At 50.5% G+C, this 25,812-nt stretch overlaps 1 protein-coding gene across 1 annotated transcript in view; it reads right to left on the bottom strand.

Moving 5' to 3' along the window:
• Positions 1 to 25,812, bottom strand: part of LOC134948254 (properdin-like) — a 67,033-nt gene that overhangs the window by 22,282 nt on the left and 18,939 nt on the right. The window contains exons 4-7 of the mRNA XM_063936123.1: positions 7,883 to 8,053; positions 7,560 to 7,757; positions 3,446 to 3,619; positions 2,104 to 2,292 (exon numbers count right to left, since the gene is read on the bottom strand). Coding sequence (XP_063792193.1) covers positions 2,104 to 2,292; positions 3,446 to 3,619; positions 7,560 to 7,757; positions 7,883 to 8,053 — 732 coding nt within the window. The remainder of the gene's footprint in view (positions 1 to 2,103; positions 2,293 to 3,445; positions 3,620 to 7,559; positions 7,758 to 7,882; positions 8,054 to 25,812) is intronic.

Raw genomic sequence — 25,812 nt, 5'->3', positions numbered from 1 at the left:
GTGTCCAGTAGCCTAAGAAGCCCAATCCACTCTGCACGCAGGAGAGTTCGCTTCTTCTCCCCTTAGTCCCTCGATGCAGTGAGCCTGTTGCCAGCAGGTCTCACTGAAAATAAAAAACCTAAACTAAAACTTTCACTAAGAAGCTCAGGAGAGCCCCTAGTGTGCACCCTTCTCGTTCGGGCACAAAAATCTAACTGAGGCTTGGAGGAGGGTCATGGGGGGAGGAGCCAGTGCACACCAGGTAGTACTAAAGCTTTCTATTTGTGCCCAGTCTCCTGCGGAGCCGCTATTCCCCATGGTCCTTACGGAGTTCCCAGCATCCACTAGGACGTCAGAGAAATAATGTTATTTATATAGCTCTTTTCTCTCAACAGGACTAAAGGAGATTGGCCTTTACAGCACAAAATACTAAACCAGTTTAACAGTGGACATTAGTGAAATGCGTGAGTAAATAGGTAAGTCTTGAGTCTATTTTTGATGGATTCTAGAGTATGTACCAGTCCATTCCTGCCTCCTGAGTCCTGTCCCAGTGTGTAAGTAGTACAGCAGCTGCTGCTATTCTTACATGTGAAACGATAAATTATAGATTTTATTTTTCTATGTGTACTTTAAGGTTAAGTAGTCTTTGTTCCACTACAGGAAAACTTTATAAAATAATAGTTTTTCAAATAGGTGGAGCTACAAACAGTACCCAGGCATTATTAAACTATTACTTTAAATCAAATCTACACCATTGGTTTACATTTAATATACACAAAGACAATCTAATATACCCCCCCCCCCCTTCCCCCGAACCCCCTGTTTTAAATTCTCCAGGTACCCTCAAGGTTTAATCCGGCCTTGTGTAACGGGGCTGGTTGGTTAATAGTCTGGCGGCTGCATTATGTCCCAGCTGTAAGTTGTGCAATTATTTTGCTGGGAGACCCAGGTAGAGGGCATTGCAGTAGTCTAACCTACCTAGAAGATACAAATACACTTATGACTTTAGGCAGATCTTCAGAGGGAAGTAAGTGCTTGATCCTTATGAAACCATGAGTATTTGATTGTGGCTGATATCTGATGATTAAGTGCCAAGCCACTACACCTGGAGAGAGATAAGGTGGAAGGTGGAGATAAAGTACCAACCAATCAGCTCCTAACTGCCATGTTACAGGCCGTGTTAGAAAAATAGCAGGAGCTGGTTGGCTGGTACTTTATCTGTCACCACTTTATCTCTCTCCAAGGCTTAGTAAATAGACACCTTAGTACTAATTCCCCTAGACTACAGTATGCAGAAACGGGTTTTATGATGCGCAAGTTCCATGGTTGCTCTTAAGTTTGGAGATGCCAATTATCAACCGTACAACCGTGAAAACAAAATATATTGTGGACAAATTTGAAGACTGAATGATTATTTTGTCACTCGTATGCACAAAAAATGCAAAAGGGCAAAAAAAAAAGTACTCTTTTTTTTTTTACGGCAACTCAAATTTAATCGGCTTTTGTCCCGGGTGACTATAACCCTAGTTTCGGCGCTGCCAAAACCATACCCAGATCCTCCCTGGGACACCCAATTTTGGAATAAAGCCCCATACACACTAGATGAGAAATCTGAGCGAGATCTTTTACAATCTCGTCCAGTGTGTACACTCAATGTCGTTAACGATGCGTACTCGATGAGGGAAGTCCTCATTATCAACAGCCATGCTGCAGATGCAGCATGGGTGTCGTCGCCCCCCCCCCCCCCCCCTGCGCTCCCTTCCCCGCTGGCACTGGCAAGTGTGTACGCACTCGCCGATGCCGGCATCCCGTCCGGTCACCACCACTTCCAATATCGCCGTCTGCGGGGACTCGTTCAATGTGTACAAGGCTTAAGACGTGACCAATTTCCACAAAGCCCCACCCCTTTTTGAGGTACGGGATTCAGGAGCGTCGGAAGAGAAAGCAGTCTCATACAGGTCGGTGGGGGTTTCCATTGGTAACTGAAAATGTGTGTTTTAACAACAGTATATTGCGCACAATTAGACACGGACAATTTGTTGAGCTCAAAAACGTCACAACGCACGGGAGAGATAACGAGATTGCTGTAGATAAATAAAATGAAATAAAATGAAAATCACTTACGAAAACATTTTTCCATATCATAGCAACCCCGGCTTTGCCTGTAGTCTCCTGGGCACCACTCTCCGTCATGACTTGTCCCCACACATTCGCGGGTTCTTTTCTGATTTCCTGCTTTATTCAGACAATTAATTTCTTCTGTCAGGCGGCTGCATGGTGACCATGGCTCCCACTCCGTCCACTCTCCATTAACTTCAAGAGGGGAAAATTCCGGGCATTAAGCCATCATACAGTCATAGCTATAGCAGCGGCAGCCATTTTGTAAACTGAACCAATATGCTTATAAACAATGCAGACTATGAGTTTGAGGGGCTTGCGGGCTGAGTTGTGAGGCAATTTATGCCCCCTCCTTACTTTCCTCATGGCTCAGGGACATCACCGCCTCCAAATGTATATACACATAGGGGGTAATTCCAAGTTGATCGCAGCAGGGCATTTTTTAGCAGTTGGGCAAAACCATGTGCACTGCAGGGGAGGCAGATATAACATGTGCAGAGAGAGTTAGATTTGGGTGTGGTGTGTTCAATCTGCAATATAATTTGCAGTGTAAAAATAAAGCAGCCAATAGTTACCCTGCACAGGAACAAAATAACCCACCCAAATCTAACTCTCTCTGCACATGTTATATCTGCCCCCCCTGCAGTGCACATGGTTTTGCCCAACTGCTAAAAAATTTCCTGCTGCAATCAACTTGGAATTACCCCCATAGTTCATTGAGTTCATATAATTAAACATTGCAATTTATTTTATAAGTACAACTGAGAGCGTTTGGATGAGATTTACGAGTACATTTACTAAGCAGTGATAAGGGCAGAGAAGTGAGCCAGTGGAGAAGTTGCCCATGGCAACCAATCAACATTGAAGTAACATCTACGACCTCTGACCAAAGTGTTGCAGGACCATCGCAGCCCATGTGCAGTGTGGCAAAAAGGACAAGAGGAGGAGTAGCATCCAATCGGCTTCCAGCTACCATTTATCTAGTACATTCTATAACATAACAGGTAGAATTTTATTGGTTTATATGAGCAAAGTCACCACTTATATGAAGAAGGGGCTATAATATGCATGAACTGAGGATGAAATCAGCCACTAATTTGATATACCACCGTAATGGTGACTGGTGCAAATATCAATAGGGATGTTACCTGTATCAGATCTGTCTATTCTGGTTTGTTACTATGGGCAACATTACAATGTACATTAGCTGCAATTATAAAAGTGAGGGGTGGGGGAAAAGTACAAAGCACGGGGCCTGCTGCATGAGTAGCGTGTGTTCGGGGGCCAGTAACTCCCATTGCTAGTATATGCCGTCAAGATTTTGGCACAATCAAAAATATCCTCTTACCGGGACACGGCTTCTTTGTATTGCAGATGTTCTGTCTGTTTGGAGGTCCGTCACAAGGTTTTCCTCCGTAGCGGGGGGCTGGGTTATCGCAAGACCTCTTTTCTGTTGTCCGTCCCACGCCACAGGTGACCGAACACTCCGAGTCTTTCTGCCAGGACCCCCATCCTCCGTGAACTGCAGAAACAGAACACCTTTGCTTAACATGTAATCTCATTTGGCTGGCCGGCTGAATAACTGGATCAGGGGGAGATGTGTCAAGCCTTGGAGAGAGATATAGTGGAACAACGGTTCAACGTCTGTGATTTATCATAGCAGTCTTTGAAATGACAGACTAGCTTTACTTTACCTCTCACCAATTATTGATACATCCCCGCCCCAGTGAGTAAGTTGACCTGATACATGCAATGCAGTGATGGGACATCCAGACTTCCAGGTTGGCCAATGGCCGCACCGTGCGCCGACTCTCAGTGGGACTATAAGCCCTGTTATCTCATTTTTATGGAGCATTAGAATAATGTTCTTTTTGCTTTTCAAATACTCTCTCCAGATAAATAACCAATACTTAATAATTAACTCATAAAGCCGGAGAACAAAAATGGAGCTGAGTGGGGACAAGTCGAGGCGCCTCATGTTGAAAAATAGGGACATTACCGATGCTGGGATCCAGGAGGAGGATACAATGCCGGCATCTACATACCGACGCCACTCGGGATGCTGGCATCACACATTACCGACAGCCAGCATACCAATCGTCCTCATAACGGGACGCGCTGGCGTCCTGCCGCGCGGGGGTGGGAGGTGTTAGGTTTAGGCAGGAGAAGGGGGGATAGGGTTAGGGACGGTGAAGGGAGGGTTAGGGATGGTGAAGGGAGGGTTAGGTTTAGGCACATAGAAGCGGAGGTTAGGATAAGGCATCAAGCAGGGAGGGTTAGGTTTAGGCAGCGGGGAAGGGAGGGTTAGGTTTAGGCAGCGGGGAAGGGAGGGTTAGGTTTAGGCAGCGGGGAAGGGAGGGTTAGGATTAGGCACCAAGCGGGGAGGGTTAGGCAACACCGGGGATGTATAGGGTTAGGCAGCCACAAGGGAGGGCTAGGGTTAGGCAACACCGAGGACGTTTATGGTTAGACACCAACAAGGGAGGGTTAGGCAACACAGGATGTTTATGGTTAGACACCCACAAGGGAGGGTTTGGCAACACCGGGGATGTATAGGGTTAGGCACCCACAAGGGAGGGCTAGGGTTAGGCAACACTGAGGATGTTTATGGTTAGGCACCCACAAGGGAGGGCTAGGGTTAGGCAACACTGAGGATGTTTATGGTTAGGCACCCACAAAGGAGGGTTAGGGTTAGGCACCCATAAGGGAGGGCTAGGGTTAGGCAACACCGAGGATGTTTATGGTTAGGCACCCACAAGGGAGGGTTAGGGTTAGGCACCCACAAGGGAGGGCTAGGGTTAGGCAACACCGAGGATGTTTATGGTTAGGCACCCACAAGGGTGGGTTAGGGTTAGGCACCCACAAGGGAGGGTTAGGGTTAGGCAACACTGAGGTTGTTTATGGTTAGGCACCCACAAGGGAGGGTTAGGCAACACAGGATGTTTATGGTTAGACACCCACAAGGGAGGGTTAGGCAACACCGGGGATGTATAGGGTTAGGCACCCACAAGGGAGGGCTAGGGTTAGGCAACACAGAGGATGTTTATGGTTAGGCACCCACAAGGGAGGGCTAGGGTTAGGCAACACTGAGGATGTTTATGGTTAGGCACCCACAAAGGTGGGTTATGCACCCACAAGGGAGGGTTAGGGTTAGGCACCCACAAGGGAGGGCTAGGGTTAGGCAACACCGAGGATGTTTATGGTTAGGCACCCACAAGGGAGGGTTAGGCAACACAGGATGTTTATGGTTAGACACCCACATGGGAGGGTTAGGCAACACCGGGGATGTATAGGGTTAGGCACCCACAAGGGAGGGCTAGGGTTAGGCAACACCGAGGACGTTTATGGTTAGACACCCACAAGGGAGGGTTAGGCAACACAGGATGTTTATGGTTAGACACCCACAAGGGAGGGTTAGGCAACACCGGGGATGTATAGGGTTAGGCACCCACAAGGGAGGGCTAGGGTTAGGCAACACTGAGGATGTTTATGGTTAGGCACCCACAAGGGAGGGCTAGGGTTAGGCAACACTGAGGATGTTTATGGTTAGGCACCCACAAGGGAGGGCTAGGGTTAGGCAACACTGAGGATGTTTATGGTTAGGCACCCACAAAGGAGGGTTAGGGTTAGGCACCCATAAGGGAGGGCTAGGGTTAGGCAACACCGAGGATGTTTATGGTTAGGCACCCACAAGGGAGGGTTAGGGTTAGGCACCCACAAGGGAGGGCTAGGGTTAGGCAACACCGAGGATGTTTAAGGTTAGGCACCCACAAGGGAGGGTTAGGGTTAGGCACCCACAAGGGAGGGTTAGGCAACACTGAGGATGTTTATGGTTAGGCACCCACAAGGGAGGGTTAGGCAACACAGGATGTTTATGGTTAGACACCCACAAGGGAGGGTTGGGCAACACCGGGGATGTATAGGGTTAGGCACCCACAAGGGAGGGCTAGGGTTAGGCAACACAGAGGATGTTTATGGTTAGGCACCCACAAGGGAGGGCTAGGGTTAGGCAACACTGAGGATGTTTATGGTTAGGCACCCACAAAGGTGGGTTATGCACCCACAAGGGAGGGTTAGGGTTAGGCACCCACAAGGGAGGGCTAGGGTTAGGCAACACCGAGGATGTTTATGGTTAGGCACCCACAAGGGAGGGTTAGGGTTAGGCACCCACAAGGGAGGGCTAGGGTTAGGCAACACGAGGATGTTTATGGTTAGGCACCCACAAGGGAGGGTTAGGGTTAGGCACCCACAAGGGAGGGTTAGGGTTAGGCAACACTGAGGATGTTTATGGTTAGGCACCCACAAGGGAGGGTTAGGGTTAGGCACCCACAAGGGAGGGTTAGGGTTAGGCAACACTGAGGATGTTTATGGTTAGGCACCCACAAGGGAGGGTTAGGCAACACAGGATGTTTATGGTTAGACACCCACAAGGGAGGGTTAGGCAACACCGGGGATGTATAGGGTTAGGCACCCACAAGGGAGGGCTAGGGTTAGGCAACACAGAGGATGTTTATGGTTAGGCACCCACAAGGGAGGGCTAGGGTTAGGCAACACTGAGGATGTTTATGGTTAGGCACACACAAAGGTGGGTTATGCACCCACAAGGGAGGGTTAGGGTTAGGCACCCACAAGGGAGGGCTAGGGTTAGGCAACACCGAGGATGTTTATGGTTAGGCACCCACAAGGGAGGGTTAGGGTTAGGCACCCACAAGGTAGGGTTAGGCAACACAGGATGTTTATGGTTAGGCACCCACAAGGGAGGGCTAGGGTTAGGCAACACTGAGGATGTTTATGGTTAGGCACCCACAAGGGAGGGTTAGGCAACACAGGATGTTTATGGTTAGGCACCCACAAGGGAGGGCTAGGGTTAGGCAACACTGAGGATGTTTATGGTTAGGCACACACACAAAGGAGGGTTAGGGTTAGGCACCCACAAGGGAGTTAGGGTAGGGAAAAGGTGAGGGTTAGGGGCCTTAATTGGAGGCTGTGGGGATTATGATGGATGGAATGCCGCTGTCGGTATACTGACAGCTGGCATCCCGTCCATCAGCAAATCATACTGATCCCTTTCTAGTGACAACTTTTATATAACGAATCTTCAAAGGAAGGAGAAGCAAAACAAATAACATTTATAACTAGGAATGGCCATCAGCGCGATAACATTGATTGCATGGGCAATTAACGGAGGCCCATCGATGGTTTGCACAGAGAGGTAGACATCCCTGCTCTGGAGAACAGCAGGTGGCGTGCCAATCAGTGAAGTGGGTGGGGTTTGGCGGCTAAGCTCGGTGCCCCAAGAGAATAAAAAAAGACTGCTATCTCTCAGTCATCAGAACCATCGGATCACCGCCATCAATAGGAAAACCATCGAAGGCAAACCAACAATGGCAGTTATCTATCAACGGTCAATGGTCATCCCTAGTTGTAGTTGTCACTCGCTCTTTGAAGGAACAAGGCCTTACCTGGACAAAACGGTACGCTGCTGCAATCCCTGGTGTCTCGGTCACTTCCCTCACAGGGCCTCCCCAGCGGCTTGGTGGAAGGTAGGGGGTCGTTACACAGTCGAAAACGGGACTGAACTGGAAAAATCCCAGAACCTTCTATGGTGCAGCTGGATGAACATTTGCCCCAAGCTCCCCAGTTACCCCAAGAACCATGAGCTGAAGTGAACAGAAGGGAGAAAAGACAATGGATCAGAAAATAGACATTTTTCCATAAATATTCATATACAGTATTTAATGCGCTGAGCGGCAGCGAGTCACAAACATAGCTTAATGTTACTTACTAGGGCAGACTGTTAAAGTATTGCAGTCTTCCGTCTGTTGCTGGACACCACTGCAACCGCTTCCGCAGAGCGGTGGTGGATTGTCACACTGTCTGGTCCGTTGCCTTTGACCGATCCCACAAGTGACGGAACACTGAGACCATGAGGCCCACTCTGACCAGCCGCCTTGTCCTATTGGGAAATAATCCAGAAATAACAGAAGGTCAGTGATGGTTAAGGATAGATACATCGAAGGAGTAACCAACCTTCAGTTAACTTTCCTCTTTTAATTAGGATGGAACAGGTTAGAATTTACCACTTGGTCCATCTAGTCTGCTCCTTTTCATATCCTTTAGGTAAACCTCAACCCTTTTTCATCCGTAGCTACTAGTTATTTGTAAGGATATTCATACGCCTATCCCAAGCATGTTCTACTGTCTTAGGTGGTCATTCCGAGCTGATCGCTAGCTGCATTCGTTCGCTGTGCAGCGATGAGGCAAAAAAAAGGCACTTCTGCGCATGCGTATGCGGCGCAATGCGCACACGTGACGTACTATTACAACGAATGATGGGGGTCATTCCGAGTTGTTCGCTCTGTATTTTTTTCTCGCAACGGAGCGATTAGTCGCTAATGCGCATGCGCAATGTCCGCAGTGCGACTGCGCCAAGTAAATTTGCTATGCAGTTAGGTATTTTACTCACGGCATTACGAGGTTTTTTCTTCGTTCTGGTGATCGTAATGTGATTGACAGGAAGTGGATGTTTCTGGGCGGAAACTGGCCGTTTTATGGGCGTGTGCGAAAAAACGCTACCGTTTCTGGGAAAAACGCGGGAGTGGCTGGAGAAACGGAGGAGTGTCTGGGCGAACGCTGGGTGTGTTTGTGACGTCAAACCAGGAACGACAAGCACTGAACTGATCGCAGATGCCGAGTAAGTGTGGAGCTACTCAGAAACTGCTAAGAGGTGTCTATTCGCTATTTTGCTAATCTTTCGTTCGCAATTTTGATAAGCTAAGATTCACTCCCAGTAGGCGGCGGCTTAGCGTGTGCAAAGCTGCTAAAAGCAGCTTGCGAGCGAACAACTCGGAATGACCCCCGATGTCGTTTCACACAGGGTCTAGCGATGCTTTCCAGTCGCACTGCTGGCCGCAGAGTGATTGACAGGAAGTGGGCGTTTCTGGGTGTCAACTGACCATTTTCAGGGAGTGTTCGGAAAAACGCAGGCGTGGCTGGGAGAACGCAGGGCGTGATTGTGACGTCAAAACAGGAACTGAACAGTCTGAAGTGATCGCAAGCGCTGAGTAGGTTTTGAGCTACTCAGAAACTGCGATCCTTTCATTCGCACTTCTGCTAAGCTAAAATACACTCCCAGTGGGCGGCGGCATAGCGTTTGCATGGCTGCTAAAAACTGCTAGCGAGCGATCAACTCGGAATGACCCCCTTAGCCTCTACCACCTCTGATGGGAGGCTATTCCACTTATCCACTACCCTTTCTGTGAAGTCATTTTGAAGTCAGCTTAAAGTGGGGAAACTCCTTAACGGGCATATTTATCAAAATTATTTTTACTAAAATAATGTGAAAAATATATTTTAGTATCACCTAAATGTACTGAAGGGCAATTGGAGGAGAATTTGTACAATTCTGCTCCAAACCCTTAATATCTCATTTTTTAGTAATCAGATTGCATTTCCCATACTTGCAATGGGAAATGCGATCTGTGATATCAACGCTATCTTCAGACAGCGTTATCCCAGCTTCCCTCTGGTTCCCCGGCCATCAGATGACAGGAGTCACGGAGGAGCTCACGGGTCACCGAACACTGCACTGGGGGCTTGTAAGCAGGGCCGGATCTAGACCTTGAGGCGCCCTGGGCGAAAAAATAGGGGCGTTGCTTCATGGAGAAGGGGCGTGGTCAGGTATGCCCCCTGTAGCTGTGCCACAGTAGTATCGCACCCAGTACTGTGCCCCTGTAGAGTTGTGCCCCCAGTAGTATTGCCCCCAGTACTGTGCCCCCTCTAGAGTTGTGCCCCCTAGTTGCACCGTTTACATAAAAAAATCAAAAAATAAATAAAAATAAATACTTACAATCCCTGCTCCTGCTTCCTGACCGCTGCTGCCCTCCGTCTCCGGCCGCCGGCACTGCTCCTCGGATCTATGGGAGAGACGTCATGACGTCTCTCCCATAGCACCGCAAAGACACTAGAGGTCAATTATGACCTCTCCCACAATGCAGTGTGGTGCGTGATGACTTCATCGCGCACCACACAGCACCGTGCATCTACACAGCACCGGGCGGCACCAGTAGTGGATCTTGCCACGGCGGCGGCGGGGGCCTCCAGAAGGCGGCGTCCTGGGCAAAAGTCCTGCTTGCCCGTAGCAAGATCCGCTACTGCTTGTAAGTAATATAGGGGTCTATTCATGAAGCAATGAAAAGAGTATAGAAGTTGCCCATGGCAACCAATCAGCAGCTATGTATACTTTTATAGAATGCACTTGATAAATGTTACTTCAATGCTGATGCATTGCCATGGGCAACTTCTGCACTGGCTCGCTTCTCCACTCTTTTCACTGTCTCATGAATAGACTCCATAATGCCTGTGCTATCCAGGTCTGGATTAAGGTTTGTGGGAATCCAATCAGTGGCAAACGCAGGATTTCTAGAGGGGGGTTTCCAAAATCAATCCACAATCTCCTACCCTACGGAACATTGGAGTCTCGGGTAGAAGAACCTAGTAACGACCCTGTACACCAGGGGCGGCCAGACTTTTGGAGTCGGCGATCTACTTTGAAAGCTAAAAAGCTTTTGTGATCTACCTAGGAGGAATAAAAAGGGGCGTGGCATAACAAAAACGTGGGCGTGGTAGAACAAAAAGTGGGCATGGTATAACAAAAAAAGGGATGTAGCCTTGCTGCACAGAGTGTAATTACTGTCTCACACGAAATAACACATTGGCCCCCACAGTGCCAGATACACATATGCCCTTACAGTGCCATGTGCCCACAGTGCCAGATATGCCCCCACAGTGCCAGATACAGATATGCCCCCACAGTGCCATGTGCCCACACTGCTAGATATGCCGCCACAGTGCCAGATTACAGATATGCCCCCACAGTGCCATGTGCCCGCAGTGCCAGATATGCCCCCATAGTGCCAGATATGCCCCCACAGTGCCAGATATGCCCCCACAGTGCCAGATATGCCCCCACAGTGCCATGTGCCCGCAGTGCCAGATATGCCCCCATAGTGCCAGATATGCCCCCACAGTGCCAGATATGCCCCCACAGTGCCAGATTACAGATATACCCCCACAGTGCCATGTGGCCGCAGTTCCAGATATGCCCCCAGTGCCAGATATGCCCCCACAGTGCCAGACATGCCCCCACAGTGCCAGATACAGATATGTCCCCACAGTGCCATGTGCCCACACTGCTAGATATGCCCCCACAGTGCCAAATTACAGATATGCCCCCACAGTGCCATGTGCCCGCAGTGCCAGATATGCCCCCATAGTGCCAGATATGCCCCCACAGTGCCAGATATGCCCCCACAGTGCCAGATTACAGATATACCCCCACAATGCCATGTGGCCGCAGTTTCAGATATGCCCCCAGTGCCAGATATGCCCCGCAGTTTCAGATATGCCCACAGTGCCAGATATGCCCCCACAGTGCCAGATTACAGATATGCCCCCACAGTGCCATGTGCCCGCAGTGCCAGATATGCCCCCACAGTGCCAGATTACAGATATGCCCCCACAGTGCCATGTGCCCGCAGTGCCAGATATGCCCCCACAGTGCCAGATTACAGATATGCCCCCACAGTGCCATGTGCCCGCAGTGCCAGATATACCCCCACAGTGCCAGATATGACCCCACAGTGCCACATATGCCCCACATTGCCACATATGCCCCACATTGCCAGATATGCCCCCATAGTACTCACCGTGCTGTGTGGAGAGCGCAGCGCGCGCTTCTCCTGCCTGCCGTCCTGCCCCTCAGTCTGGTCTCCGGCAGTGACGGCAGCGTGTATGGCTCAGATCAGGCGCCAGTTCGCGAGCTCTGATTGGCTAACGAACCGGCGCCTGATTTGAGCTATACACTCCGCCGTCACTGCCGGAGACCAGACTGAGGGGCAGGACGGCAGGCAGGAGAGGCGCGGCTTCGGGTGGATGGGCAGCGGATTGCGATTGACTGGTCGCATGTCCGCGATCGACCAGTCGACCGCGATCGACTGTTTGGCCACCCCTGACTGTACACTAATGTAAACAACGGTCTTTTTATTCACTGGATACTGTACTGAATACAGTATTAATAATTTAACACTATAGATTGTCTATAGCACAGGATGTATCAAACTGTATATAAGTAATAAGAAAAGTGGTCAGTTAAACATCCCAAAATAAATAAATAAATAAATAAATAATAAATAAAAAATAAATACACAAACATTATAGCAGCCTTAACCAATATGATGCTCTAGGCAGGATTTTGGCTGGTGCCCCCTAGCACCGCAGCTAGTTCTGCAGGAGGTGCCTGGCATGAGTCAGCTGGCAGCTCTGCTAACGTCGGGCACCTTTTGTTTATGAAAATGCATCTTATTTGCACAAGCAGCTTCTGCTGATTAAAATGATATGCAGCATGCCTATATTCTCTGTGCGACTGTGGCTGTATATGCATACGAAATGCTACATTACAGTGATTTCCAGGAATCCACTGTAATATAGCATTTCGTATGCAGATACAGCCGCAGTCGCACACAGAATATAGGCATGCTGCATATCATTTTAATCAGCAGAAGCTGCTGGTGCCCCTAAGCATACCAAATGCCCTAGGCATTTGCCTAGTTTGCCTATGCCTAAGGCCGGCTCTGCATAATAGTATCAGTACTGCACTTTCTAACACACATTCTCCCACCTCATGGTAAGGCTCCTGTCTCTTCTTCCTGGTAGCTACTCTCTGGTCCAGTGCACTGATTGAGGGCTCAGATCCACACACACAACAAACTTGGTAGAAGAAGCTGCTACCACTGGGCACGTACAGCAGCTCCGCTCTGTGCCTTACACTCAGGGCTGTTTCTAGCCAATTTGGCTCCCAGTGCGAGATTTAAAAATGCGCCCCCCCATGACATAAAAAAATGTGCCCCCCCCACACCTAGATAAAAAAAAAAACTTGCGCGCGCACCCGGCAAGGGGGCATGGCCTCATCTAAATGGGTGTGGCCTCATTTAAATGGGCATGGCCTCTTCTGAAAAGACTACCTCACAATCCAGTTTTTGACCCTGCTCCAACAGATCACGACCACCACAGGAAAAAAAATTCTACCATATTAAGCCCCACACAGTAATGCCCGCTGCACCATATTATGCCACACACTGCAATGCCCTTGATACATTAAATCCCCACACTACAGCAGGCAAGAGTCCCCATTTCACACATTACGGCAGGTGTCCCCATTTTACACATTGAGAGAAAGAGAGAGAGAGAGAGAATACTTACAGAGGCGATTACCGCTCTTCGGCCCGCCTCACCAGTCGCTCCTCGCGCCGGCCTTTCCCTCTTCCTAACTTGGATCCCCCTCTGTACTCCGCTCGGGGTGGGGGTGGGGGTGGGGGGGGAGTTTCGCGGAGTGATGGAGTTGCATCATGACGTAACGACGCAACCGCGTCATTCTGTGAAACTACGCCCCCCGAGCGGGTTACTCGGGGAGAAATAGGAGGGGGAAGCAGGGAGCCACAGTTAGTGCCGGGGCGGGCGCCCAGTGCGGTTGCACTGCTCGCCTGCCCCAAGAAACGGCCCTGCTTACACTGCATGATGTGGCGGCAGCTCTAGTAATCATAGTATATACCATTGCTATTGTTGTCATACTTCAAACCACATGCCAAGAGGAGGGGAGTTTCCGGGCAACCAGAAACCCCCTCTGCGTTTGCCTATGAATCCAATGGCAGCTAACTTGTGGGGGCTCCAGGGATCCGGGATCCTGCGTGGGGGGAGGGTTCGGTTTAGGCACCACCGGGTCAGTAAAATATGGCAGTGTTATCTAAAAGTATAATGTCTAAATAATCCCAGCACCACAAATATGTTAAACACACGGTCGTGCCCCCGGTTAACGTTATACCACGAGGAAACCCAGTCCACATATGACATATCGCCCCCCGGAAATGTAGCTACTCCTCCCTCCATGTGAGTGGTGGGGTGCCCTGGGCGCCTTGGAGGTGATCCAGCTCTACTACCATTAAAAAAAACACTGATATGAGAAATATCTAGTTTTGCCTAATCCCTGGTAGCACCCAGAAGTGCCGGCCACAGCACATGATTCGGCTGGCTATACGGCTTTTCGCCCTTCCTTAAATATGCCCCCTAAGGATCCCAAAAAAACAAAAAAATCAGCATATATAGGGGGTCATTCTGAGTTGATTGCTAGCTGAAAATGTTCGCTGCGTTGCGATGATGCAAATTAACGCACTTCTGTGCATGCGTATGCAGCACAATGCGCACGCGCGACGTACTTTCACAACGGCCGATGTAGTTTAACACAAGGTCTAGCGAAGCTTTTCAGTCGTATTGCTGGGCGCAGAGTCAGAGGCGTCACTATGGTTGGTGTCACCCGGTGTGGTAACTCATGGTGTCACCCCCCATGGACCTCCTCCCCTATCACACCATAAGGAATCCTGGCAGGGGGAGGTGATGGGGCGGCGACGCACCGTTTGAGGGGCGTGGTCCGGACAACGCAGACGTTTCTGGACCATTTGTCGGGCAGGCCGCAGCGGTTGCATGACGGCACACGCAGCAGCAGCGACCCAAAAGATGGCGGCCCGGCGACTGCCTTCACAGCTAGGCTGCAGAAGCAGAGGGCTACCCTTAAAATGAGAGCGCATCTCTGTATAGCAATGCACTCGTGTATAAGCAGGGGGGGGGGGGGGGGCGGACATAGCATGTGGGGCGGCCTTGCCCTGTGCTGGGCGGCCCCCCCTCATGCTAGAGAAAGCAGTTGTAGTTTTGCTACTTTTAGGGGGAGATTCAAATGTTTGAAAAATAAGAATTTACTTACCGATAATTCTATTTCTCATAGTCCGTAGTGGATGCTGGGGACTCCGTAAGGACCATGGGGAATAGCGGCTCCGCAGGAGACTGGGCACATCTAAAGAAAGCTTTAGGACTATCTGGTGTGCACTGGCTCCTCCCCCTATGACCCCCTTCCAAGCCTCAGTTAGGATACTGTGCCCGGACGAGCGTACACAATAAGGAAGGATTTTGAATCCCGGGTAAGACTCATACCAGCCACACCAATCACACCGTATAACCTGTGATCTGAACCCAGTTAACAGTATGATAACAGAGGAGCCTCTAGAAAAGATGGCTCACTACAGCAATAACCCGATTTTTGTAACAATAACTATGTACAAGTATTGCAGACAATCCGCACTTGGGATGGGCGCCCAGCATCCACTACGGACTATGAGAAATAGAATTATCGGTAAGTAAATTCTTATTTTCTCTAACGTCCTAAGTGGATGCTGGTACTCCGTAAGGACCATGGGGATTATACCAAAGCTCCCAAACGGGCGGGAGAGTGCGGATGACTCTGCAGCACCAAATGAGAGAACTCCAGGTCCTCCTCAGCCAGGATATCAATTTTGTAGAATTTTACAAACGTATTTGCTCCTGACCAAGTAGCTGCTCGGCAAAGTTGTAAAGCCGAGACCCCTCGGGCAGCCGCCCAAGATGAGCCCACCTTCCTTGTGGAGTGGGCATTTACAGATTTTTGGCTGTGGCAGGCCTGCCACAGAATGTGCAAGCTGAATTGTACTACAAATCCAACGAGCAATAGTCTGCTTAGAAGCAGGAGCACCCAGCTTGTTGGGTGCATACAGGATAAACAGCGAGTCAGATTTCCTGACTCCAGCCCTCCTGGAAACATATTTTCAGGGCCCTGACAACGTCTAGCAACTTGGAGTCCTCCAAGTCCCTAGTAGCCGCAGGCACCACCAATAGGTTGGTTCAGGTGAGACGCTGAAACCACCTTAGGGAGAAACTGAGGACGAGTCCTCAATTCCGCCCTGTCCGAATGGAACATCAGATAAGGGCTTTTTCAGGATAAAGCCGCCAATTCTGACACGCGCCTGGCCCAGGCCAGGGCCAACAGCATGACCACTTTCCATGTGAGATATTTTAACTCCACAGATTTAAGTGGTTCAAACCAATGTGACTTTTGGAACCCAAAACTACATTGAGATCCCAAAGTGCCACTGGAGGCACAAAAGGAGGCTGTATATGCAGTACCCCTTTTACAAACGTCTGAACTTCAGGGACTGAAGATAGTTCTTTTTGGAAGAAAATTGACAGGGCCGAAATTTGAACCTTAATGGACCCCAATTTCAGGCCCATAGACACTCCTGTTTGCAGGAAATGTAGGAATCGACCCAGTTGAATTTCCACCGTCGGGCCTTACTGGCCTCGCACCACGCAACATATTTTCGCCAATTGCGGTGATAATGTTTTTGCGGTTACATCCTTCCTGGCTTTGATCAGGATAGGGATGACTTCATCCGGAATGCCTTTTTTTCCTTCAGGATCCGGCGTTCAACCGCCATGCCGTCAAACGCAGCCGCGGTAAGTCTTGGAACAGACAGGGTCCTTGCTGGAGCAGGTCCCTTCTTAGAGGTAGAGGCCACGGATCCTCCGTGAGCATCTCTTGAAGTTCCGGTTACCAAGTCCTTCTTGGCCAATCCGGAGCCACGATTATAGTGCTTACTCCTCTCCATCTTATCAATCTCAGTACCTTGGGTATGAGAGGCAGAGGAGGGAACACATACCCTGACTGGTACACCCACGGTGTTACCAGAGCGTCTACAGCTATTGCCTGAGGGTCCCTGGACCTGGCGCAATACCTGTCGAGTTTATCCCTACGGTTTATAATCATGTGGAAGACTTCTGGGTGAAGTCCCCACTCTCCCGGGTGGAGGTCGTGCTGAGGAAGTCTGCTTCCCAGTTGTCCACTCCCGGAATGAATACTGCTGACAGTGCTATCACATGATTTTCCGCCCAGCGAAGAATCCTTGCAGCTTCTGCCATTGCCCTCCTGCTTCTTGTGCCACCCTGTCTGTTTACGTGGGTGACTGCCGTGATGTTGTCCGACTGGATCAACACCGGCTGACCTTGAAGCAGAGGTCTTGCTAAGCTTAGAGCATTGTAAATGTCCCTTAGCTTCAGGATATTTATGTGAAGTGATGTCTCCAGGCTTGACCATAAGTCCTGGATATTCCTTCCCTGTGTGACTGCTCCCCAGCCTCGCAGGCTGGCATCCGTGGTTACCAGGACCCAGTCCTGAATGCCGAATCTGCGGCCCTCTAGAAGATGAGCACTCTGCAACCACCACAGGAGGGACCCCTTGTCCTTGGTGACAGGGTTATCCGCTGATGCATCTGAAGATGCGACCCGGACCATTTGTCCAGCAGGTCCCACTGGAAAGTTCTTGCGTGGAATCTGCCGAATGGGATTGCTTCGTAGGAAGCCACCATTTTACCCAGAACCCTTGTGCATTGATGCACTGAGACTTGGCTCGGTTTTAGGAGGTTCCTGACTAGCTCGGATAACTCCCTGGCTTTCTCCTCCGGGAGAAACACCTTTTTCTGGACTGTGTCCAGGATCATCCCTAGGAACAGAAGACAAGTCGTCGGAACCAGCTGCGATTTTGGAATATTGAGAATCCAACCGTGCTGCAGCAACACTACCTGAGATAGTGCTACACCGACCTCCAACTGTTCCCTGGATCTTACCCTTATCAGGGAATTGTCCAAGTAAGGGATAACTAAAATTCCCTTCCTTTGAAGGAATATCATCATTTCGGCCATTACCTTGGTAAAGACCCGGGGTGCCGTGGACCATCCATACGGCAGCGTCTGAACTGATAGTGACAGTTCTGTACCATAAACCTGAGGTACCCTTGGTGAGAAGGGTAAATTTTGACATGAAGGTAAGCATCCTTGATGTCCCGAGACATCATGTAGTCCCCTTCTTCCAGGTTCGCAATCACTGCTCTGAGTGACTCAATCTTGAATTTGAACCTCTGTATGTAAGTGTTCAAAGATTTTAGATTTAGAATCGGTCTCACCGAGCCGTCCGGCTTCGGTACCACAACAGTGTGGAATAATACCCCGTTCCCTGTTGCAGGAGGGGTATCTTGATTATCACCTGCTGGGAATACAGCTTGTGAATGGCTTCCAAAACTGTCTCCCTGTCAGAAGGAGACATCGGTAAAGCCGACTTTAGGAAACGGCGAGGGGGAGACGTCTCGAATTCTAATTTGTACCCCTGAGATATCACCTGAAGGATCCAGGGGTCTACTTGCGAGTGAGCCCACTGCGCGCTGAAATTCATTGAGACGGGCCCCCCACCGTGCCTGATTCTGCTTGTAAAGCCCCAGCGTATACTGAGGGCTTGGCAGAGGCGGGAGAGGGTTTCTGTTCCTGGGAACTGGCTGATTTCTGCAGCCTTTTTCCTCTCCCTCTGTCACGGGGCAGAAATGAGTAACCTTTTGCCCGCTTATCCACGAAAAGACTGCGCCTGATAATACGGCGTCTTCTCATGTTGAGAGGCGACCTGGGGTACAAACGTGGATTTCCCAGCTGTTGCCGTGGCCACCAGGTCTGAAAGACCGACCCCAAATAACTCCTCCCCTTAATAAGGCAATACTTCCAAATGCCGTTTGGAATACGCATCACCTGACCACTGACGTGTCCATAACCCTCTACTGGTAGAAATGGACAACGCACTTAGACTTGATGCCAGTCGGCAAATATTCCGCTGTGCATCACGCATATATAGAAATGCATCTTTCAAATGCTCTATAGGCAAAAATATACTGTCCCTATCTAGGGTATCAATATTTTCAGTCAGGGAATCCGACCACGCCAACCCAGCACTGCACATCCAGGCTGAGGCGATTGCTGGTCGCAGTATAACACCAGTATGTGCGTAAATACATTTTAGGATACCCTCCTGCTTTCTATCAGCAGGATCCTTAAGGGCGGCCATCTCAGGAGAGGATAGAGCCCTTACAAGCGTGTGAGCGCTTTATCCACCCTAGGGGGTGTTTCCCAACACACCCTAACCTCTGGCGGGAAAGGATATAATGCCAATAACATTTTAGAAATTATCAGTTGTTATCGGGGGAAACCCACGCATCATCACACACCTCATTTAATTTCTCAGATTCAGGAAAACTACAGGTAGTTTTTCCTCACCGAACATAATACCCCTTTTTGGTGGTACTCGTATTATCAGAAATGTGTAAAAAAAATTTTTATTGCCTCAATCATGTAACGTGTGGCCCTACTGGAAGTCACATTTGTCTCTTCACCGTCGACACTGGAGTCAGTATCCGTGTCGGCGTCTATATCTGCCATCTGAGGTAACGGGCGCTTTAGAGCCCCTGACGGCCTATGAGACGTCTGGACAGGCACAAGCTGAGTAGCCGGCTGTCTCATGTCAACCACTGTCTTTTATACAGAGCTGACACTGTCACGTAATTTCTTCCAACAGTTCATCCACTCAGGTGTCGACCCCCTAGGGGGTGACATCACTATTACAGGCAATCTGCTCCGTCTCCACATCATTTTTCTCCTCATACATGTCGACACAAAAGTACCGACATACAGCACACACACAGGGAATGCTCTGATAGAGGACAGGACCCCACTAGCCCTTTGGGGAGACAGAGGGAGAGTTTGCCAGCACACACCAGAGCGCTATATATATATATACAGGGATAACCTTATATAAGTGTTTTTCCCCTTATAGCTGCTGTATAGTTAATACTGCGCCTAATTTGTGCCCCCCTCTCTTTTTTAACCCTTTCTGTAGTGTAGTGACTGCAGGGGAGAGCCAGGGAGCTTCCCTCCAACGGAGCTGTGAGGGAAAATGGCGCCAGTGTGCTGAGGAGATAAGGCCGCCGATAAGGGGGCGGAGCCTATCTCCCGTTTTTTTATGTATTTTGGCAGGGGTTAAATGCATCCATATAGCCCAGGAGCTATATGTGATGCATTTTTTGCCATCCAAGGTGTTTATTATTGCGTCTCAGGGCGCCCCCCCCCCAGCGCCCTGCACCCTCAGTGACCGGAGTGTGAAGTGTGCTGAGAGCAATGGCGCACAGCTGCAGTGCTGTGCGCTACCTTGTTGAAGACAGGACGTCTTCTGCCGCCGATTTTCCGGACCTCTTCTGCCTTCTGGCTCTGTAAGGGGGCCGGCGGCGCGGCTCTGGGACCCATCCAAGCTGGGCCTGTGATCGTCCCTCTGGAGCTAATGTCCAGTAGCCTAAGAAGCCCAATCCACTCTGCACGCAGGTGAGTTCGCTTCTTCTCCCCTTAGTCCCTCGATGCAGTGAGCCTGTTGCCAGCAGGTCTCACTGAAAATAAAAAACCTAAACTAAAACTTTCACTAAGAAGCTCAGGAGAGCCCCTAGTGTGCACCCTTCTCGTTCGGGCACAGAGATCTAACTGAGGCTTGGAGGAGGGTCGTAGGGGGAGGAGCCAGTGCACACCAGATAGTCCTAAAGCTTTCTTTAGATGTGCCCAGTCTCCTGCGGAGCCGCTATTCCCCATGGTCCTTACGGAGTCCCCAGCATCCACTTAGGACGTTAGAGAAAGTCGGTTGGGTGTCTGTTTTTTCCTGTCTATTAGATAGGAAAAACAGACTCCCAACTGACTTTTCAAACAATTAAATAGCCCCCTTAGCATACTAAACCGCAGCTCATCTGGTGAAATGTGGGGAAATGGGGTATCATGTGGGGATATGGGGTATCATGTGGTGTCTTGGTGGTGATATGGGGTATCATGTGGTGTCTTGGTGGTGACATGGGGTATCATGTGGTGTCTTGGTGGTGACATGGGGTATCATGTGGTGTCTTGGTGGTGACATGGGGTATCATGCGGTGTCTTGGTGGTGACATGGGGTATCATGCAGTGTTTTAGAGCTGACATGGGGTATCATGTGTTGTCTTAGAGGTGACATGGGGTATCATGTGGTGTCTTAAAGGTGACATGGGGTATCATGTGGTGTCTTAGAGGTGGCATGGGATTTACTTGGTGGTGGCACTGATTAACCAATTTCCCCTAAACAGCAACCGCAAACATATCCCTGTCCAAGAACCCATTACTGAAGCCCCCCCCCCCCCCGTTTCCGTGCATCCATTACCCCATCTCTCCCCAATTCATTATCAATCCCGCCTCCCAACACCCATTAGCACATTAATCCACCCACACTATCAGCTCACATAAAGCTCCCCTCACACAGCACCACCCATACTACGCTCAAACAGGACCCATACTACGCTCACACAGCAGCACCCATATTACGTCACACAGCACTCATACTACACTCAAACTGCACCCATACTACGCTCACAGAGCAGCACCCATACTACGCTCACACAGCTGCACCCATACTACGTCACACAGCAGCACCCATACTACGCTCACACAGCAGCACCCATACTACGCTCACACAGCGGCACCCATACTAAACTCACAGCACCCATACTACACAGCACCCATACTACTCTCACACAGCACCCATACTACGCTCACACAGCACCCATACTACGCTCACACAGCAGCACCCATACTACGCTCACACAGCAGCACCCATACTACGCTCACACAGCAGCACCCATACTACGCTCACACAGCACCCATACTACGCTCACACAGCACCCATACTACTCTCACACAGCAGCACCCATACTACGCTCACACAGCAGCACCCATACTACGTCACACAGCAGCACCCATACTACGCTCACACAGCAGCACCCATACTACGCTCACAGCACCCATACTACACAGCACCCATACTACTCTCACACAGCACCCATACTACGCTCACACAGCACCCATACTACGCTCACACAGCGGCACCCATACTAAGCTCACAGCACCCATACTACACAGCACCCATACTACTCTCACACAGCACCCATACTACGCTCACACAGCACCCATACTACGCTCACACAGCAGCACCCATACTACGCTCACACAGCAGCACCCATACTACGCTCACACAGCAGCACCCATACTACGCTCACACAGCGGCACCCATACTAAGCTCACAGCACCCATACTACTCTCACACAGCACCCATACTACGCTCACACAGCACCCATACTACGCTCACACAGCAGCACCCATACTACGTCACACAGCACTCATACTACGCTCACACAGCAGCACCCATACTACGCTCACACAGCGGCACCCATACTAAGCTCACAGCACCCATACTACACAGCACCCATACTACTCTCACACAGCACCCATACTACGCTCACACAGCACCCATACTACGCTCACACAGCACCCATACTACCCTCCCACAGCACCCATACTACGCTCACACAGCACCCATACTACGCTCACACAGCACCCATACTACCCTCCCACAGCACCCATACTACGCTCACACAGCACTTATACTACGCTCACACAGCACCCATACTACACGGCACCCATACCACTCTCACACAGCACCCATACTATGCTCACACAGCACCCATACTACACGGCACCCATACCACTCTCACACAGCACCCATACTATGCTCACACAGCACCCATACTACGCTCACACAGCACCCATACTACGCTCACACAGCACCCATACTACACGGCACCCATACCACTCTCACACAGCACCCATACTATGCTCACACAGCACCCATACTACACGGCATCCATACCACTCTCACACAGCACTCATACTACTCTCACACAGCACCCATACTACACAGCACTCATATTACGCTCACACAGCGGCCATACTACACGGCACCCAAACCACTCTCACACGGCACCCATATTACGCTCACACAGCACCCATACTGCACTCACACGGCACCCATACTACGCTCACACAGCAGCACCCATACTACGTCACACAGCAGCACCCATACTACGCTCACACAGCAGCACCCATACTACGCTCACACAGCGGCACCCATACTAAACTCACAGCACCCATACTACACAGCACCCATACTACTCTCACACAGCACCCATACTTCGCTCACACAGCAGCACCCATACTACGCTCACACAGCAGCACCCATACTACGCTCACACAGCAGCACCCATACTACGCTCACACAGCACCCATACTACTCTCACACAGCAGCACCCATACTACGCTCACACAGCAGCACCCATACTACGTCACACAGCAGCACCCATACTACGCTCACACAGCAGCACCCATACTACGCTCACAGCACCCATACTACACAGCACCCATACTACTCTCACACAGCACCCATACTACGCTCACACAGCGGCACCCATACTAAGCTCACAGCACCCATACTACACAGCACCCATACTACTCTCACACAGCACCCATACTACGCTCACACAGCACCCATACTACGCTCACACAGCAGCACCCATACTACGCTCACACAGCAGCACGCATACTACGCTCACACAGCAGCACCCATACTACGCTCACACAGCGGCACCCATACTAAGCTCACAGCACCCATACTACTCTCACACAGCACCCATACTACGCTCACACAGCACCCATACTACGCTCACACAGCAGCACCCATACTACGTCACACAGCACTCATACTACGCTCACACAGCAGCACCCATACTACGCTCACACAGCGGCACCCATACTAAGCTCACAGCACCCATACTACACAGCACCCATACTACTCTCACACAGCACCCATACTACGCTCACACAGCACCCATACTACGCTCACACAGCACCCATACTACCCTCCCACAGCACCCATACTACGCTCACACAGCAGCACCCATACTACGCTCACACAGCGGCACCCATACTAAGCTCACAGCACCCATACTACTCTCACACAGCACCCATACTACGCTCACACAGCACCCATACTACGCTCACACAGCAGCACCCATACTACGTCACACAGCACTCATACTACGCTCACACAGCGGCACCCATACTAAGCTCACACAGCGGCACCCATACTAAGCTCACAGCACCCATACTACTCTCACACAGCACCCATACTACGCTCACACAGCACCCATACTACGCTCACACAGCAGCACCCATACTACGTCACACAGCACTCATACTACGCTCACACAGCGGCACCCATACTAAGCTCACAGCACCCATACTACACAGCACCCATACTACTCTCACACAGCACCCATACTACGCTCACACAGCACCCATACTACGCTCACACAGCACCCATACTACCCTCCCACAGCACCCATACTACGCTCACACAGCACCCATACTACGCTCACACAGCACCCATACTACCCTCCCACAGCACCCATACTACGCTCACACAGCACTTATACTACGCTCACACAGCACCCATACTACACGGCACCCATACCACTCTCACACAGCACCCATACTATGCTCACACAGCACCCATACTACACGGCACCCATACCACTCTCACACAGCACCCATACTATGCTCACACAGCACTCATACTACGCTCACACAGCACCCATACTACGCTCACACAGCACCCATACTACACGGCACCCATACCACTCTCACACAGCACCCATACTATGCTCACACAGCACCCATACTACACGGCATCCATACCACTCTCACACAGCACTCATACTACTCTCACACAGCACCCATACTACACAGCACTCATATTACGCTCACACAGCGGCCATACTACACGGCACCCAAACCACTCTCACACGGCACCCATATTACGCTCACACAGCACCCATACTGCACTCACACGGCACCCATACCACGCTCACACAGCACCCATACTACGCTCACACAGCACCCAAACCACTCTCACACGGCACCCATATTACGCTCACACAGCACCCATACTGCACTCACACGGCACCCATACCACGCTCACACAGCACCCATACTATGCTCACACAGCACCCATATTACTCTCACACAGCACCCATATTACGCTCACACAGCACCCATACTGCACTCACACGGCACCCATACTACGCTCACACAGCACCCATACTACACGGCACCCATACCACTCTCACACAGCACCCATACTATGCTCACACAGCACCCATACTGCACTCACACGGCACCCATACCACTCTCACACAGCACCCATACTACACAGCACCCATACTACACTCACACAGCACCCATACTACACAGCACCCATACTACACGGCACCCATACCACTCTCACACAGCACCCATACTATGCTCACACAGCACCCATACTGCACTCACACGGCACCCATACCACTCTCACACAGCACCCATACTACACAGCACCCATACTACACTCACACAGCACCCATACTACACGGCACCCATACCACTCTCACACAGCACCCATACTATGCTCACACAGCACCCATACTGCACTCACACGGCACCCATACTACACGGCATCCATACCACTCTCACACAGCACTCATACTACTCTCACACAGCACCCATACTACACAGCACTCATATTACGCTCACACAGCGGCCATACTACACGGCACCCAAACCACTCTCACACGGCACCCATATTACGCTCACACAGCACCCATACTGCACTCACACGGCACCCATACCACGCTCACACAGCACCCATACTACGCTCACACAGCACCCAAACCACTCTCACACGGCACCCATATTACGCTCACACAGCACCCATACTGCACTCACACGGCACCCATACCACGCTCACACAGCACCCATACTATGCTCACACAGCACCCATATTACGCTCACACAGCACCCATACTGCACTCACACGGCACCCATACTACGCTCACACAGCACCCATACTACGCTCACACAGCACCCATACTACGCTCACACAGCACCCATACTACACGGCACCCATACCACTCTCACACAGCACCCATACTATGCTCACACAGCACCCATACTGCACTCACACGGCACCCATACCACTCTCACACAGCACCCATAC

Source organism: Pseudophryne corroboree, chromosome 8, assembly GCF_028390025.1.
Source record: "Pseudophryne corroboree isolate aPseCor3 chromosome 8, aPseCor3.hap2, whole genome shotgun sequence".
NCBI lineage: Eukaryota > Metazoa > Chordata > Amphibia > Anura > Myobatrachidae > Pseudophryne > Pseudophryne corroboree.
The sequence above is the reverse complement of the archived record's forward strand: the minus strand, read 5'-3'. Positions and strand labels throughout refer to the sequence as shown.